The 16053-nt window shown below is 40.6% G+C and overlaps 2 protein-coding genes across 4 annotated transcripts; both read left to right on the top strand.

Annotated features, from left to right (window-relative positions):
- The first annotated feature begins 149 nt into the window (after positions 1 to 149).
- On the top strand, positions 150 to 7433 carry map6b (microtubule-associated protein 6b). 2 transcript variants are annotated; one of them, XM_034197912.1, is made up of 4 exons: positions 150 to 1361; positions 2487 to 2700; positions 3140 to 3159; positions 5641 to 7433. In XM_034197912.1, the coding sequence occupies exons 1-3, from the start codon at positions 634 to 636 to the stop codon at positions 3140 to 3142; spliced, it is 945 nt and encodes a 314-aa protein (XP_034053803.1). In that variant the 5' UTR covers positions 150 to 633; the 3' UTR covers positions 3143 to 3159; positions 5641 to 7433. The 2 variants fall into 2 exon arrangements, with proteins under 2 accessions (XP_034053803.1, XP_034053802.1); XM_034197911.1 differs by lacking the exon at positions 3140 to 3159 and having other exon boundaries at positions 161 to 1361.
- A 1797-nt stretch (positions 7434 to 9230) lies between these two features.
- On the top strand, positions 9231 to 14257 carry zgc:112083 (uncharacterized protein LOC550461 homolog). Of its 2 annotated transcripts, XM_034197825.1 has the most exons (10): positions 9231 to 9347; positions 9751 to 9939; positions 10403 to 10629; positions 10722 to 10833; positions 11657 to 11809; positions 11902 to 11976; positions 12608 to 12728; positions 13308 to 13446; positions 13553 to 13677; positions 13837 to 14257. In XM_034197825.1, exons 2-10 carry the CDS (start codon positions 9789 to 9791, stop codon positions 14255 to 14257), a joined length of 1524 nt encoding a protein of 507 aa, XP_034053716.1. In that variant the 5' UTR covers positions 9231 to 9347; positions 9751 to 9788. The 2 variants fall into 2 exon arrangements, with proteins under 2 accessions (XP_034053716.1, XP_034053717.1); XM_034197826.1 differs by having other exon boundaries at positions 9273 to 9939.
- Positions 14258 to 16053: the final 1796 nt, after the last annotated feature.

Genomic DNA, 16053 nt, shown 5'->3' with positions numbered 1-16053 from the left:
ACTTAATTTTGTAATCCATCTAGTCAAAATCTTTATTTTAAAGAAGGATGCCAAAATAATAAACATGGATTTCAGAATTAAAGCTTGTAAAAGAGAATCTTTATTCCGCCCCTCACATCATCATGATCGGCCATTTCCTCTCCATGGAACCACAGCAGGCTACTGTTACATCCCCTGACGTTGTAATTCGGCCTTTTCTGACATGGCAGCACAGGGGTTAACCATGTCTCCTCCCTCTGCTGGCCAGGCTGTGACGAGCTCAGGTGATAGTTCACCGTGCAAACTCACTCACGCAAACCGGGCATCTTGGCTACACACAAATGTGGGTGGGGTCGCTTTGATGCGCAACTAGACAGCAATGTGCACTCCACAGCACGCCCCAAAGTCCATTTAAACTTCAGTCAACAAATATCCTGCAGGAGGGGATCTACTTTCTCTCATATCAGGCAAAGAGTGGTGTGAATTGCAGAGAGCTTTAAGAAGAAATAACTGACGGGGCAGAATCTGAGAGGTTACAGGGACCAAGCCTATGCAAGTCTTCGAATCGTGAGTAGGACGTTCATTTGCACGTCAATCCGTCATCTAGAGTTTTTCTGCGCATCTTTTTCTCGCCAGCCTTGTTTTTGTATCATCATGGCATGGCCGTGCCTCACGCGTGCTTGCTGCATCAACCGCTATTGGACCGAGCTGGACAAAGGGGACATCGCGGTGCCTTTGGTTTTTACCAGATACTCGGATGTGGGCGAGGTGCAGCATCTTCCCCATCACCCGCAGCCGAGGCTGAAGAGGGCCGGGGCCATTGCCATAGAAACCCAGCCTCATTCCGGTGAGCAGGAGCCAGGGAAGGCACCGCCCGCGACGGGTGCCGCAGCGGGAAAAGATGGCTCTGCTGCGTCTGTCATGCGCCAAGACTTCAAGGCCTGGAGAGTTCGCCCCGAGCCCAGCTGTAAACCCAGGAATGAGTTGCAGCGCTCGGCGGCCCCGTTCAACAACGAAACTCAGTACCAGAAGGATTATAAGGCCTGGCCTATAGCGAAGAAGAACGACCACCCCTGGATCCCCAAACCCAGCCCCACCTCCGCGGGGCCAGCGCGAAGCGCAGGGGGCGGAAAACAGGAGCAAGCGGCCCCAGAGGTGGAGAGCGGCGTGGAGAAGAGCGAGATCGAAGAGAAAACACAGGAGAAAGAGTCAAACGAGCCGACGAAGAAGAGCGGAAAGAGGGAAAAGTCAGCAGAGAGACAAACTGTGGAGAAGACGGAGGAGCAGGTTTCTGCAGAAGTGAGCGCCGAGCAGAAGAAAGGCAGAGCGGCTGCAGACGCTCTCAACAGGCAGATAAAGCAGGTGACTTCCAGCAGCTACAGGTAAGCCTCAGGCAGCGAGACCTTATCATGTACGCTCTTTCACATTCTAAAAGCGTTTCAACTAACCTACGGAATGACTTCCTGTGTGCCAGACCGCTCCTCTGTGCAGAGATGACACATTTAAAGATCAGATCATTAACGGATATATTTGTTATTGCATTGTGTTTTTTTAATACTCTCTATGCATTTCCAAATCAAACTGATATTGCCACAGATAAAGCTTGCATTATTGATTTGTCTCTGATTTATCCTCTCTAGTGTACTAAATCAATGCAGTAGCCCAGTACAGCCAGTAAAAGGGTCTGAATGTAATCATGTGTCTTAACTTGGTTTATTAGCAGTCTTCCTCTGAATCTAATTAGGGATGCATGATGCTTGCAAACTTAGTTAAGACTTGCTGCCTTCAGTATGCCCTACTGAAATATTGAAGTTGTCGTACCAGTGCCTTTGTTAAAGGAAACTTATTCAGAGAGAATATTTCAAATTAACTCAACTGACTAATAAACTAAACATGCAACCTGGGCCAATGTGCTTTGTGAGCAAACATTGGAGATTTAAAAAATCTGCATTTGTCTTTTGAATTGGCTTTTAAAAAAAAGTTAAAACAGGATTTCCTGGTCAAATTGGCAATTAAATACTTTCTTAATATCTATTAAAAGCTAGCTTTGATATCAGAAATTAATAAGAAACTCATGAATTATTATATACTGTAAGACCAGTAACCAGTGAGTAAAGGATAATTCATTTTAGTATAGCAATAAGAACAAAAGTCTAGTCAATGCATGCTGACATTTATGGTGTTACAGAACTTAAAACTCAAACTTAAGACTTATCGTCTTACAGAACTTAAAACAGAACTCAAAAGAACATGTGAAAATTAGATTTTGACTTCAGTTAGATAGCTGCTCACGGTGATGAGTACCCATCATTTATCATAGATACCGTCCAATATTGAATCTTAATCCATGAAACAAAACTCCTTCACATTAAAAAGTAGTGACTCACTACACTCGCTTTCACACAAAATATACTCAATCAGGGAAGTAATTGTCAAATTGATTGATAATGAAATGATCGTAAATCACATCCACAGATACCTCTCTGTTTGCTTATTTCATTTTTTAGGACTGAGTTCAAGGCATATAAGGATGTGAAACCAGTGAAGGCCATTAAAGCTCCATCTCAGTATAAACCCCCAGTGGAGGAGAGCAGCCGTGAGACCAGCTACAGCGCCACATACAAGGGGGAGCAGGTGAAGGCTCAGCCCGCCGACAACAAGCTGATCGACCGCAGGAGGATACGCAGCCTGTACAATGAGCCGGGCAAGGAAACTAGCAAGGTGAGAGCGTGCGCCAAACACTGATGTGGGGACTGTGACCCTGGTAACACTATTTACTGTTATTCAATTAAGTACTTGGATTTAAGACTTGTCTTAAACTTTATTAGCCCTGCAATTATCTAGGTCTAGTACTTTGCGATAAACACTGTCAGTTTTTATTGTTTTTAACATAAATTGTTAATCACTAGAAGCGTTGATGTGTACATGGCTTCATACTGTGGCTTGGCATTGTGATTGATTAAATGCAAACACATTAAACAGCTTCAAATCTAAATTTGTATTCATTTTAAATTGCAAAATTAGCCCTTATTTTATTTCATCATGCATATAAATCAGACAGTGAAATGTTTAAGTAGCCACACTGTGTCAACTAAAAAGAAAAAAAGCAATAACATACCAATAACAAATATATTTATTGCATCCCATTTTTGGATTATAGTGACATCATCTCATAATAAGGTATGCCTTTTATTCCAAGTTATTTCTCACATAGATTGGTATCCGTGTGCATGATTGACAGTTCAGACAACAAGTGGTTAACAATGTGTCTGTAGTGTGTTCATATGGCCACTCCCTCTCTCATTCTTGTAGGACGTCTCAGAGACTGAGAGCAGCTCTGTTCTAAATCTGCTGTAGTCAGGTGTGTTGTCTGTTTCTTCAAAAGGCATGGAGGCTGACCTCAAGTTGATCAGACGCAAAAACTTGCATACTGTACACACACATACACACACACACATACACACACACACAGTCTGCGCCTTGGCTAGTACGAGCCACAGTCACGTTTCACCCAGCTGCCGGATGCAACCCTGCAAAAAGTATCAGCCACATCTTCACTGTTTACCCACCTCAGCTTGCATCACCCACCACCATTTATGGAGCAAAAGGGTGGATTCATTCATAAATAAAAGAAACAAGTAAACTTAGATTATACTTGAGAGTAACAGATTAGGATCAAAACAAAAGAGATGGGTTCAATACATTATAGAGGGCAACAAGACATTTCATAAGTGTACATTTAAAAAGATCTTCACTGTTTATGGCTCTGTGTTGGAGACAATGTATAGCTACAATTACATTTGGAAAGTATACTTTTTGTTTGTTTGTAAAATATCACACAAAATGTACCACTTAAAGAAAGGCACAACAGTGTGTTTGTGCCAATTGCATGTTATCCTTTTTAGCTTTTCATTTCAGTGTAGTAGCAGTTTGAAATTCAGTATTATGCAGCCATGAATTTGATTCTTCAATCTCCACATACAAGAGTAAAAGTAAATGTGTTGATTATAATCTGGACTGTATTGTGAATGGTGCATAATATGTTTACTTTTTTTGGTCCAAATAGCACCATGGTCCCTATTATTCTTAGGATTAGAGCATTTCCCTTTTATTCTCAGTTACAGCCTTTACAAACAGTTGTCATTGCTTATAATAAATACTTTTTTAAGATGTATTTACTCAGCAAAATGTGAGTATATTGGAGCTAATCAAGAAAATATTAAACTCAACAAGAGCAGGGAGAGGAGAGTGCCTTGCTTAATTTTCCAAGTAGGTGTAAGAGTTTGAACCAGCAATCCTCCAGTCTCACGCTTCTTAATCCTCCACTACTACTGTTAATAGTTGAATGTTATCAAAACATTACATTTCTTTTACAGACTAACATCATAACCACTAACTCTTTAGGTTATGGTTTCTTCTTCTTTTTCCATTTCAATAGAGAGGCGAAGTCACACCCATCTACTTCCAGTCTATGGGACTTTATTTCAGAAAAATTATATATTGGAGTCAATGGAGAGAGAAAACGTATCTTTCGATCCCGTTTGAATTGTGCCATGAATTACACATATGATGTTTGTCAATCTTAAAAAATAATTTCCACGTCAAAAAAGTCACAGTTTGTCGTAAAACTGTTGAAATATAAGACTATGAAAAATACGCAACTAGAAAGACTACAAATCCCAGAAACCCGGTCCCGCATGCTGGCTCTTACGGAACCGACTATCTCCCCTTGTGTGTATGTACAGCTCTCAACATGCCCAGACTTGTAGTGATTGTCACCTCTTTTAATACTTTCCGCCTCATTCTGAAAGAAAGAAGTGAAATGTGCCAACGTGACGGCCGTCTTGGTGTGTGGTGCGAGACGGGAGATGTAGTTCATTGAGCGGTTTCACACAAAAAAAGTGTTACTTCACAGTTTTACGACACATTTTAATTTTTGTTGACTTGTGTAATTCGTGGCACAATTCAAACGGGATCGAAAGATAATCTTTCTCTCTCCATTGACTTCAATACATAATTTTTCCGAAATAAGGTCCGATGGAGCTCCCCCAGAAAGGGAGGGACTTCGCCTCTCTATAGAAAAACTGCACAAACCACTGTTCTATAAAGACAAAGGCAGAAATACCTCTTGTGCTGTTTATTTTTTATTTTATCTCCATTGCACTAATCCACATAATGCAAATATCACCTATACCGTATGGTGTCATTTGCCTGTCCTCATTTAAGTAACAGGGTAACAAAGGTACCTTTTGCATGCCAAAATAGCACTTTGACATTATTTAGAGTCTTAATGGATTAAGCACTCCTTTAAAGGGTTAGTTTAACATTTTGGGAAATGCGCTCATTTGCTTTCCTGCCAAGACTTGGATGAGATGATCAATACTAGGCTCTCGTACCAGTCTGGCTGTCATGGAAATTCTCCAGGAAGTGACAGCACCAAGCCAAGAAGGTGCTGTTGAGTCTTTATGCTAGGCTAAGCTAATCAGCTGCATATTTAATGGAAAGACAGGAAGGTGGTATCAATTGTCTTAACTTACTCTCGTCAAGAGAGCAAATAACTGCATTTCCCAAATTATCAAACTATGGCTTCCCGACGAGGTTTATGTTTAATTAACTTTTTTTTTTGTCCATCTCAATATTTTCACCCCTCTTCTCTTTCAGGTGGATAAACCAGTGTCTCGCATCAAACCAAAAAAGACACCAACAACAACAGGGAAGATGGTGAAAAAATCAAAAGAGAAGGTGCTTGCTAGTTCCCTGTCAGCCAAGAAGAAACCGTCTTTGGGCACCCCAGAACCCAAACCAGATGGAGTCGTCACCAAGAAGAGCAAAGAGATCAGCAATAGACTGGCTGAAGCAAACCACTAAATTAAGTTTCTCTCTACACTTTAATGTGTGTGATCAAAGGCGACATGACGAATTAGGCACATTTCTTCCTTTTGGTTTATTTCCTGACCTGTTGTTTTTGCTGTCCTGTCATATATTAGTCACCTTTAAATGGGCACTGATGTTGAGCTTTCAAAATAATGCAAGTCATTTCACTGTAAAATGTGAGTAAGTGTGTGTGTGTGTGTGAGACAGAGAGAGAGTGTGTGTTCAGATGTATGTAAGTATGTGATCCCTTGTGTTTTGGTGCACAAAACCGCTTTATATTATCGAGCACATTATTTGCACTTTGTTTATATGAGTTCTGTTTGACATCGAACCATAAAAAAAGCCATCAGTACACATATGTGTATGAAAGGGAATTTTTACCTTTGTCTTAATGAATAAAAACTAAAATCAGTTTTGAAATGATTGTAGAAAAAGTCAGGGGGATAGTTTTTCTCTCAGACTTTATCACATAAGAGGTGTTGTGACAGTACAACATATGTTTTAGGGTTGCTTTTCCTAGTTACAGTGCCTCCGCTGTATGGTCCTGGTTTTCATTTCATTGTTTGGGATGATATCTGGTCTTATCAGTTTGGTTGCCAAGAAACCAAATGAAGTGTAATATAATTGCTACGGCTTGCATGCAGGACACTGTGTTTGGTTGAGTGGCTACATTTCAGCAGACTATATGTCACACAGTCACATTGTTGCTTGTAAATTGAGCAACTAAAGATACATTTCTAGGGGAAAGAACTTTTCAAGTGTAATGCATGCGTAGTAATAGATTTTAGTCACACCGAAAAAACTAAAGTACATTCACGAAATCATAATCTAGTGGCTAATAAAGCTATTACCTAAACGCACCAGCAATATGGTTGTACCCACTAACACAATTCTGGCAATCTTAATGGAAATCCACTCCTTTGATTTAATGGGAATACTGCAGTACTTATTATGACTCAGTATTTGTGACATTGTATTCCGTCCTCTGATCTGTGATGCTGTAATTGTGCTAAATGAGAAGAAAAGAAATGTATGCATAAAGGCCTGAAAAGGGAAAAACTATTGTATTTACTCAATAAATGTCACTCTGAATGGGCTGATCTCACCAGGTGGGAAAGAACAAGGAATGGGCCAGGACTTGAAGTTCAGCTTTTTATAATGTTGCTGTCTGATAATACGCAAATGACACCTGTTCATTGTGAACATGACATGAGGGGTTTTTACTTACCTGTGGCGGCAAACATGGCTGCAGTGTGCGAGAGCCCAGTCAAGCACTACCCACCGTGAGTCTGCTTCAAGTTTAAGCTTCCGTGTGTGAGCCTGAGAGTTTTGATGTGTATGACCTTACAGCCTGCTGCCTGCTAGCACCATGTCTGACCTAACCATAAGACCTGCTGCTACACACTCCAACACCCTGGTGCTAAATCGCTCATTCTATATGCTGTCTGGTTTGGGCCACACGTGGCATCAAACCAGAGGGAAATTATGAAATAACAACGTCATACTGCTGCAGACGTGAAACTGTGCTTTTTCTCTCAGCTTGCTCTGGTTGAATTCTGAATAAAGTGATGATACTAACAGCTTGTGTTCTGACTTATTCTACCCTATAGGCATTAGTGTTTTTTATATATATTTTGTAAATTAAAGAGCAATATACATTCACACCCATAATCTAAATAAAAATGATTTTTGAGTTGTGTAAATGTGGTAAAATAACAAAACATTTAAATTAAGGATTAAGCAAACAAAAGCATTTTACTCTAGATTCCTGGTGTATAAAATGGCAGGGGGGCTTCTAAATCTGGCAGAGCTGTTGTTAGTTATTCCCTTCTAGTTCAATCAAACCCCCTCTTGTTTAATATCTTATTTGCATTTGGTGAAGCTGATTGTGGATGCTACAGTAATGATTAGTTATTTAAGTTTTCAAATTAAAAGGTAACCATTTAATTTATAGCATGTATTATGTATAACATCAGTATACAAAATAATAATAATAATACAAAATCGACCTAACCTAGTTTTTCAAAAAGACCTTGGAAAACCTTTCTTTTCAGCCATGTATTTTATTCTCACAGCCTTCCAGAAGCCAAATCAAGCACTCTCTTTTTTCTTTAGATGCAGGAATTGCAAACATATTCCCATTATGAAGAAACAAAGATTCAAAGTCCAAGTGAAAATATTATTTGATCGTTTTCCAGTTCATTCACTATAGCTCATGGCTGCTGCTGCTGGTCATTTCCTTGTGAATCAGTCATCCTGACATAAAACTGCATGAATAATTCAGTTGTTATGGGCCCTTATGTTCGCAGAACAGCATAAAATATTGAATAACAGCTCAGTAATGGCACTGGGTCTGCCTAAGCTCCATCCCTTCTATAAAAGACTTGTCTGGCTGGATACAGCTCCACCTACATGGTTATTTTATTGTGTTAAAAAGGGTTCAATAGAGAATTGATATACTTGATATTAAATATTCTACATGATTTAGTGGTGTACATTTTTTTATGTGGAAAAAATAACTTGCAGTTTCAAAAAGGGAACAAAAGAACCATAAATAATCATTAAATGTAAATGCTCAACTAAACAACAGCGCTGTAGGGGTTTATGAGTGTGCACCAAACCATTCTTTGACAAGCACCCTTGTGAAAATATTGTATTTCTTGACACACAACACATTGCATATTGTGGTGCTGATGATCAGCAAATGATGACCTCTAGTGGATAGGATTTCTTACACAATCTCAAAGCATCATGTAAACTGGATACAAAGTAAGGTTTCCGAATGCCAAGCAAAGTAGATTAGATTTCCATCTTTGCAATATCAAGTTCTTGAAGGTGTCCCCTGCTGGATGGTGTGAGTATCTCTCTACTTCCCTGGCTCGGATCTCTGTTATCCAAATAGCTACCAGGAAAATAAACCTATTATCACAACATGGCAAGTGTGGGAGTGCATCATACTGCAGTAACCATGGTCATGGTTGCTATGTCAGGAATACAAACTCACACTACATGGACGAAAACAACACTGTTGCCAATGCCATTTATGTATTAGTATTTTGATGCTGCCTTCTTGAATAAATGTATCATATTTACACTGCCCTGTTACTTTTATTCTTGTATTTAACAGTTGCAGTGTTACATTGTGAAGAACAGGTTAGGTTTTGTCCTTTTGAGCAAGGGTAATGATAATTGTACTGGTGGATTAATGGCAATCTGATAAACTATACATGTGCAACAAGGATATGTTGAAATGAAAGACGTAATATGAATAACAAAGTGAGTAATTGGTGGGAACTAGGAGGTTTTGTATTATTGTATTTACTAAGTAGAGTTTTAGATTAAATCCAGTAGTGGGCGGCAAAGCAATATTTGGGACGCTAGCCGCCATTTTTACCAGCGAAGAAGAAGGATGATAGTGACCGGAAATAAACAAAGCCAGACAAGCTGAGAGGAGGGAAGAGGCTCAGCTGCTGCAGCCAGGGACATTCATACTCGTAAGAGAACCATTTATTTAACGTCGTGTATAACAACAGAAACATAAGTATGTGTTTACAAATCGACCATTAAGATGTCAAACTGTAAACCATATACGTTTGCTGTTTTAGGAAAAGTCCGACAGAGTGCAAACCAGTGACAGGTTCAGCGTTAGCTAGACAACATGCTAACTCTTAGCTAGATTAACACAACAGACATAATACATAATCAGCATTTGAAAAACCACTATTTTCTAAATGAAAATAAAAAGCCACTCCGAATGGATTTTAGTGAGTGCAGCTTTCAGTCAGAAAAGAGAATCAGTTCTCAGCTAACTTTAGGTTATGTCTGTTTAACCGGTGTTTACATTTCAACATCTTGCTATTATCATATGCTAACTAACCAATTCTGATTCTCATTCGGGATTGTTAGCAGCAGCTGAGCTCACATTAATCACCATCATGATGACAACTAAGAGACTAGACAATTTTGAGGTGATGTGTGAGTGGGATTCATGCGACTTCAGGGGCTGCACCGTGGAGGAGCTCAGCGATCATATGGCTCTGCATTTAAAGGACTACCTGGGAGACAACGACGCCTTAGAGGAGCTTGGTGAGTAACTGAGGATCATACAAGACAAACTAAAGGATCATGCTGTGTCACTTGCAGGGCTGGAAATAAATATGACCTTTCAGTCATTCTAACCTTTATGTAGTTAGGAACTCATTCTAAATCATCTATAACAATGTTCACACCAGGTCAGTGTTGTTAGTCTTACTATAGGCTAATGTATTGCTTATGTATGGTGCTAACTACAGGAAAAGGTTATCTTTTGTAACTTAAAATGCATTAACGACATGTGTACACACTTGGTTACAATGTAAGACAACAACACTGTCCTTTTTTGCAATAGGGCAACAACTAGTCTGAAGAAATATACTAGTCATAAAGGTTTATGTCTGTAAATGTTTAGGTGATTGCCCTAACCTACTCAATCAAATCTCAGCGAGCTCCCTGTACACAAAAACAGTCATTTCTAAACTGCAGTTGTAACTCCTTCCCTTTCTTTGTTTAGACGAGTATGCTTGTCTCTGGAAAGGGTGTCAATTTCTAGCCATGGGCTGCCCTGCGGAGCTGGAGGTCCACGCTCACTTCCACAATTATCACGGTAAGCTGAAGTTCGTCGGGGCGAGGCTTCTCAAGTCCCGCCCCGACCTACCCAGCTGCAACGAAGGTCTGCACAGCAGCAACCTGGTTCCCGAAGGGTCGGATGGATACGTCTGCCAATGGGAACACTGTGATGTAGGTTTTTCCTTTTTAATTAGAATGATCCATTGGTTATCAAATGATTGATAGCACCAATATTAATTAAGTTATGTTCTTCTTTTACACAGAGTACATTTAACAATCCTGAGTGGTTTTACCGACACGTGGACAATCACGTTGAAAGTGCTGAGCCACAGTCCCTCCCTCATCAGCAGCAGACTTTCTTATGCCCCTGGACAGGTATAACAAAGTCAAAACAGATCAATGAGATGTTCCTATTATAACTTCAGCCCAATTCAAAAGCATCCCCTACACACTCCTTCTCTGTGACAGAGTGAACTCCATCTGTAGTCATACTCACAGCTGAATGAGGCTCCTTTTATTCAGGTGCAGGGCGTAGATACAGCAGTAAGCTTTGGAACATCTGACCTCTCTCCTGGCAAACACAAAACGGAACTTTTGCAACAATGATTGAGAATCAGCTTCTCTTGGGCTAAAAGTATACGTTATAATAGGGCTGCTCAATTAATCGGCTTGCAACGATTATGAAAACAACATCATCGAAAAAATGTTTTCCAATAAATTGATGTTTTCAAAGTAAATGGATAATTGTTTTTAATAATCGTGATATCAATTATTGACCCAAATAATCGAGATTATGATTTTTGCCATAATCGAGCAGCCCTACGTTATAATTATAATAAACCACCAAAAATCTTTAAAGGCGTTCCTTTTTTTGCTAAATCAGATGTTTATGAGCCTTTTTTACAGTACCTGTAAATATCAAAAAACTTGACAATCAAATGCACACATCTGCTGTGTACCAGATGAAGTATACAAACATACAAGTTCATCTTCAAGTTGTTAACATCTGTCTGACACAAACAGTGTTGCACTTGGTCAGGTATTACCGGTTATTAAGTCAGGACCCATGCAGACTCGCTCTTTGAGGGTTTTATAACGGTGCAAATGGTGTTGAAATGGGTAGGGGGAGAATGTTGGAGTTGGATTGGAATAGAGCCTTTAAGTTTGACCTTATCTGAACCTCATATTTCTTTTACAGGCTGCGATGCTTCCTTCAAAATCCGATACCGTCTGAGGGAGCACATGCGGAGCCACACTCAGGAGAGACTGGTGGCTTGCCCGACGTGTGGCAACATGTTCTCCAGCAACACTAAGTTGTTCGACCACCTGCACAGGCAGGCCGAGCCAATAGGTGAAGGACTCTTCATTATTTCCACGATGCAGATAGATCTGATAGTATTGCCTGTATGCTGAATTCTGTTCCTTTACCTCTAATTTGAGCAGATTCACTGGTGTGTGAACATTGTGGCAAAGCTTTTTCCAACGAGAGGCTGTTGAGGGATCATGTTCGTCAGCATGGTAAGCATCTATTCTACAACTTTGTTACCTTGTTACATTCTGGGTATGAAAAGAGGATTTAGTGTGATGTTAGGCGTGGATACAGTCGGGTTCATTTAGATAGAAGGCAAGGCAAGTTTATTTATATAGCACCTTTCAACACAAGGCAATTCAAGGTGCTTTACAAAAAATGAAAGACATTCAGACAAAGGCATTTAAAAAAAAAGATAGATAGAATGGGAGGGATGAAAGCCTCTTTAATGGTCACACATACATGCACACAGCACACAGTGACATTTGGCCTCTGCATTTAACCCATCCTAACTACTAGGGCAGCTATTTTACAGCGCCCGGGGAGCAATGGGAGTGGGGGGGGAAGGGGGATGTCCGGTGCCTTGCTCAAGGGCACCACGGCAGGGCAGGAGGTGAACTGGATCTCCAAATCGCAGTCCACACTCCATATTTAGGTCTGGTCGGGGACTTGAACCGGCGACCCTACGGCTCACAGTCCAAGCCCCTACTGACTGAGCCACTGCCGGACAGTGAAGGGCTAATGAAAATAATAATGTCGCTAGAGTTAACAATGTCCAAACCGTAGACACAGACATGTTTGGCAAGTATTATATCTAATTGTTGCTCTCTTGTATTCCAGTGAACCAGGTGAAGTGTCCCTTCTGTGACATGACCTGCACCACTTTGGCAGCTCTGAAGATCCACATCAGATTTCGCCACTGTGACGAGCGGCCCTTCCCGTGCGACTTCTGCGACAAGAGGTAGATCTTTGGACAGCTGATTGGATGTCCAGCTGACAAGTGTTGTTTACAGCCACCCCTGAATTGTGTCTTCACGTATGTTTAGCATTAAAAGCAATATCAAGCTTCAATAAAATACCTTTTTAAAATGCTTTATCACTCAGGGTTATCCTTCAGAACCTGTTAGTCAGTTTATTTGTAAAAATAAATGTCATCAAATTATTCAAACGTTTATTTCACATTTCGTTCTGCAACTGAGAAGTTACAAAAATCAAAGAGGTGGACAACACTTTACATTTCTTAACATACTGTTGGGCTATTTGTCCTAGCATGTTATCTGCTGGTTGGATCCTTTTACTTGCATTTGTAACCAAATAGCCTTTAATATCTACTCTGTACAGACCTGAATATCCTTATCCACGTTAGCTTTTTATTCGATTACCATTATTTATGGGAAAAACCTTTTAGTAACAAATGTATTTTGATTGTCCTATTAATGTAATTCCTCTGGTATATTTCTTTGTCATTTGAGTTGCAGAATGTGAACATATTCTTTGAGTATGTTGTGTTTAAAGAGTACCTTTATCCTTTCCTTTTCAGATTTAAGAACCAGCGCGACCTGCAGAAGCACACCGAGGTTCACAATGAGGGCACCGTGTATCACTGTACAGTGGAGGGCTGTGATTATTCCTGTCACACATTTCCAACCATGAGCTACCACTACAAGAGAGCGCACCAGGTTTGTTAGTGTAAAACCTATTTTGATTGCAATGACAACCTGCTGTAATCTCATTGAGAGTTACAGAATTGTGTTGTTTACATGATTCCATGATGGACACCAACAGGTCGGAGGGATGTCCAAATATAAATGCCATATCTGTGATAAGGTCTTCTCCTGGTGTTACACTCTCACACTTCACCTCCGCAAGAAGCACGAGCTGAAATGGCCGTCTGGACATTCTCGCTTTCGGTAAGTCACAACAGCAATTAAAACTGAAACCACTATTTCTTTAAACCGCTCAACTTCTCATCCTTGGAGGGGGGAAGAGACATCAAATGCAATTTAAGTGATTCAAAGTTGAAATAATCCATATTTGATCCGAGTTTGTTCCACATGCTTTCTTCACAGTTACAGAAAAGACGTAGACGGCTTCCTAAAAGTGAACATGGTGCGGTTTGAGACTGTGGAAGTGACGAAGGAGATCATGAAGAACATGGCCAAAAAGCCGCAGAGCCTTCGGAAAAGTCAGAGAACGAAGAGGGCTGCCGTCCCACCGGAGAGCAGCCGGAGCTCCCCCGCAGGGTCCTCCTCGCCCTCCTCCAGCTCCTCCTCCTCGTACGGCTCGGATCTCTCTGGAGCGGAGGACGTCTCGTCTCAGCCGAGCCCCCGAGGAAGCGACTCTCCGGTCTACTGCGTGATGAGCACCATCCCTCTCATCGAGGAGGAGCCCGGGGGGTCGTCGCAGGAGGACTGTGACGGCAGCGGGACGTCGGGGGCGGTGCAGGCCCTGACGGAGGTGGCGAGGGGCCTGGGCATGGACGTGGTGTGACCATGCGCTATTGTTTGCTGTGTGAGGGCCATCAGGGACCAGAACTGTTTTATACCCAAAGCTTTCGCGTGGTCTCAAGAGCTTTTAGTGTGGTTTTATTTACCTTTTAGGAGGGCCCATGTTCCTTTGGGCAGCTCTTATTACCTACAATGCCTTGGCTTTGTGATGCTTCCTATCTAAGGGATGCCGGTTAATTTTCTTTCTTAATTTAAGTTTCTGACCAAGTTGACATGAATGAGAATAACTGGAAGCACTATGAAGTTAGTTCCTTATACATTTTATTCTTAACACACCTTGTTCCACAGTGTGTTCCATGATGTTGCCCGACAGAGGCTTTCAGAAGACATTATTTGTTGATGTATTGTTTTAATGCTGCTTGATTTTATTGTTACAAATTTGAAATACATTTTTGATACTAAAGTAACATTTCTTGTTGTTGTTTTTGTTCTTACCCCACCTGTATGAAAGCCAATAGGATTTAAGTCCTGTCTTTTTATCCAGTTCAATATGTCGTCCCCTCTATCTCCCCGTTTCCTCTCTTCTTGGCTTAACTTTGTAATGAAACGGCAAAATAGCCCCAAAATTAGTTTGTCCATACTTTGGTTTATGACCAAATACCTAATGCCGTTCCCTTCAGCTTTACTTTGTGTTAAGTGCCAATTAGTTTTAAACTAAGATGGTGATCATGGTGAAAATGATACATGCTGACATCAGCATGATAGCATTTATTATTATTATATCATTGTAAACATTGTAGAACATAATAAATTACGCTTAATGCACAAATCACAGAGACTCTATCAGCTGCATTTCCTTTTAGTTTGGCAGATTTACAATTATCTTTTTAAAACTTTTTTTCCTTCCAAACAAGAGAATTGATCACCTGGCCAAAAAAAAAATCACATGCATCCTAAAAAAATCTTATAACTTAAAAACAACAACCTTTCAATCAAAGGGAAGCATTACAGATAAGTATGACTATAAAGTCGCCAAAAGGCATTTAAGAAATCAATGTTTGGTAATAATATTTGTTGCTCAAATGAAGCTGTTTTAATGCAAAAGTATATTTTATTGATAAATGAATCAATAGATATCCACAGTTGTTTCTACATCCTGGACACTGTGGAGCCCTGTTGAAATAAAGTGAACCTATCAGACAGGGAGTAATGGGTAATCTATCTCATGGGAATATCTACTTTCCTCTCAGGGCCTCAGGTAGGATGTTGTCAGTCAGCCAGGATGATGGAGATGACTGTTCATGTGACGTGAACTAAGGTAAAAAGATTGCTGTTGCATCAAAGCAAGAGGGAAATAAAGAGGCAGCGCATAGTAACCAAAAGTCTCTTTTTGCCTCATTGCAACAGGAGGTACCCTGATTGCTCTGCAGGTATTCAAAGAATAATCTTTTAGGAGATGTTGTCTAGAGTAGAGATCCATTATCTTGTGAACACCCCCAATTGGATCCCATGAAGCAGTTTGGTGGGGATGCATGTCAGATCCTGGATAAGAGACGAGTGTTCTGGTGACATGACATCTACTGCTGTTAGGATACAGGCCGGACAAAGCATGTGTGTTTATGTGTTGCTCTGGCATGGTGTGAGTTGTACTGAGCGGAGATGGATCAGACCTGTCCTCTACAATTTCCTGCTTCACCCTCTTACATTGAATGGAGCTGACACCTTCGAGCTGCCTCTTCCTGCCATGTGATCCGCTGTGTTCAGGTTCAGGAGTTGGATTCAAATATTTGTCTCTTGGAGGTGAAATGTCTGTTGTTTCACCTTGTTGGCTCCTGTGTT

Source organism: Gymnodraco acuticeps, unplaced genomic scaffold, assembly GCF_902827175.1.
Source record: "Gymnodraco acuticeps unplaced genomic scaffold, fGymAcu1.1, whole genome shotgun sequence".
Lineage (NCBI taxonomy): Eukaryota > Metazoa > Chordata > Actinopteri > Perciformes > Bathydraconidae > Gymnodraco > Gymnodraco acuticeps.
Note: the sequence above shows the minus strand (reverse complement) of the source record. Positions and strands in the feature narration are given on the sequence as shown.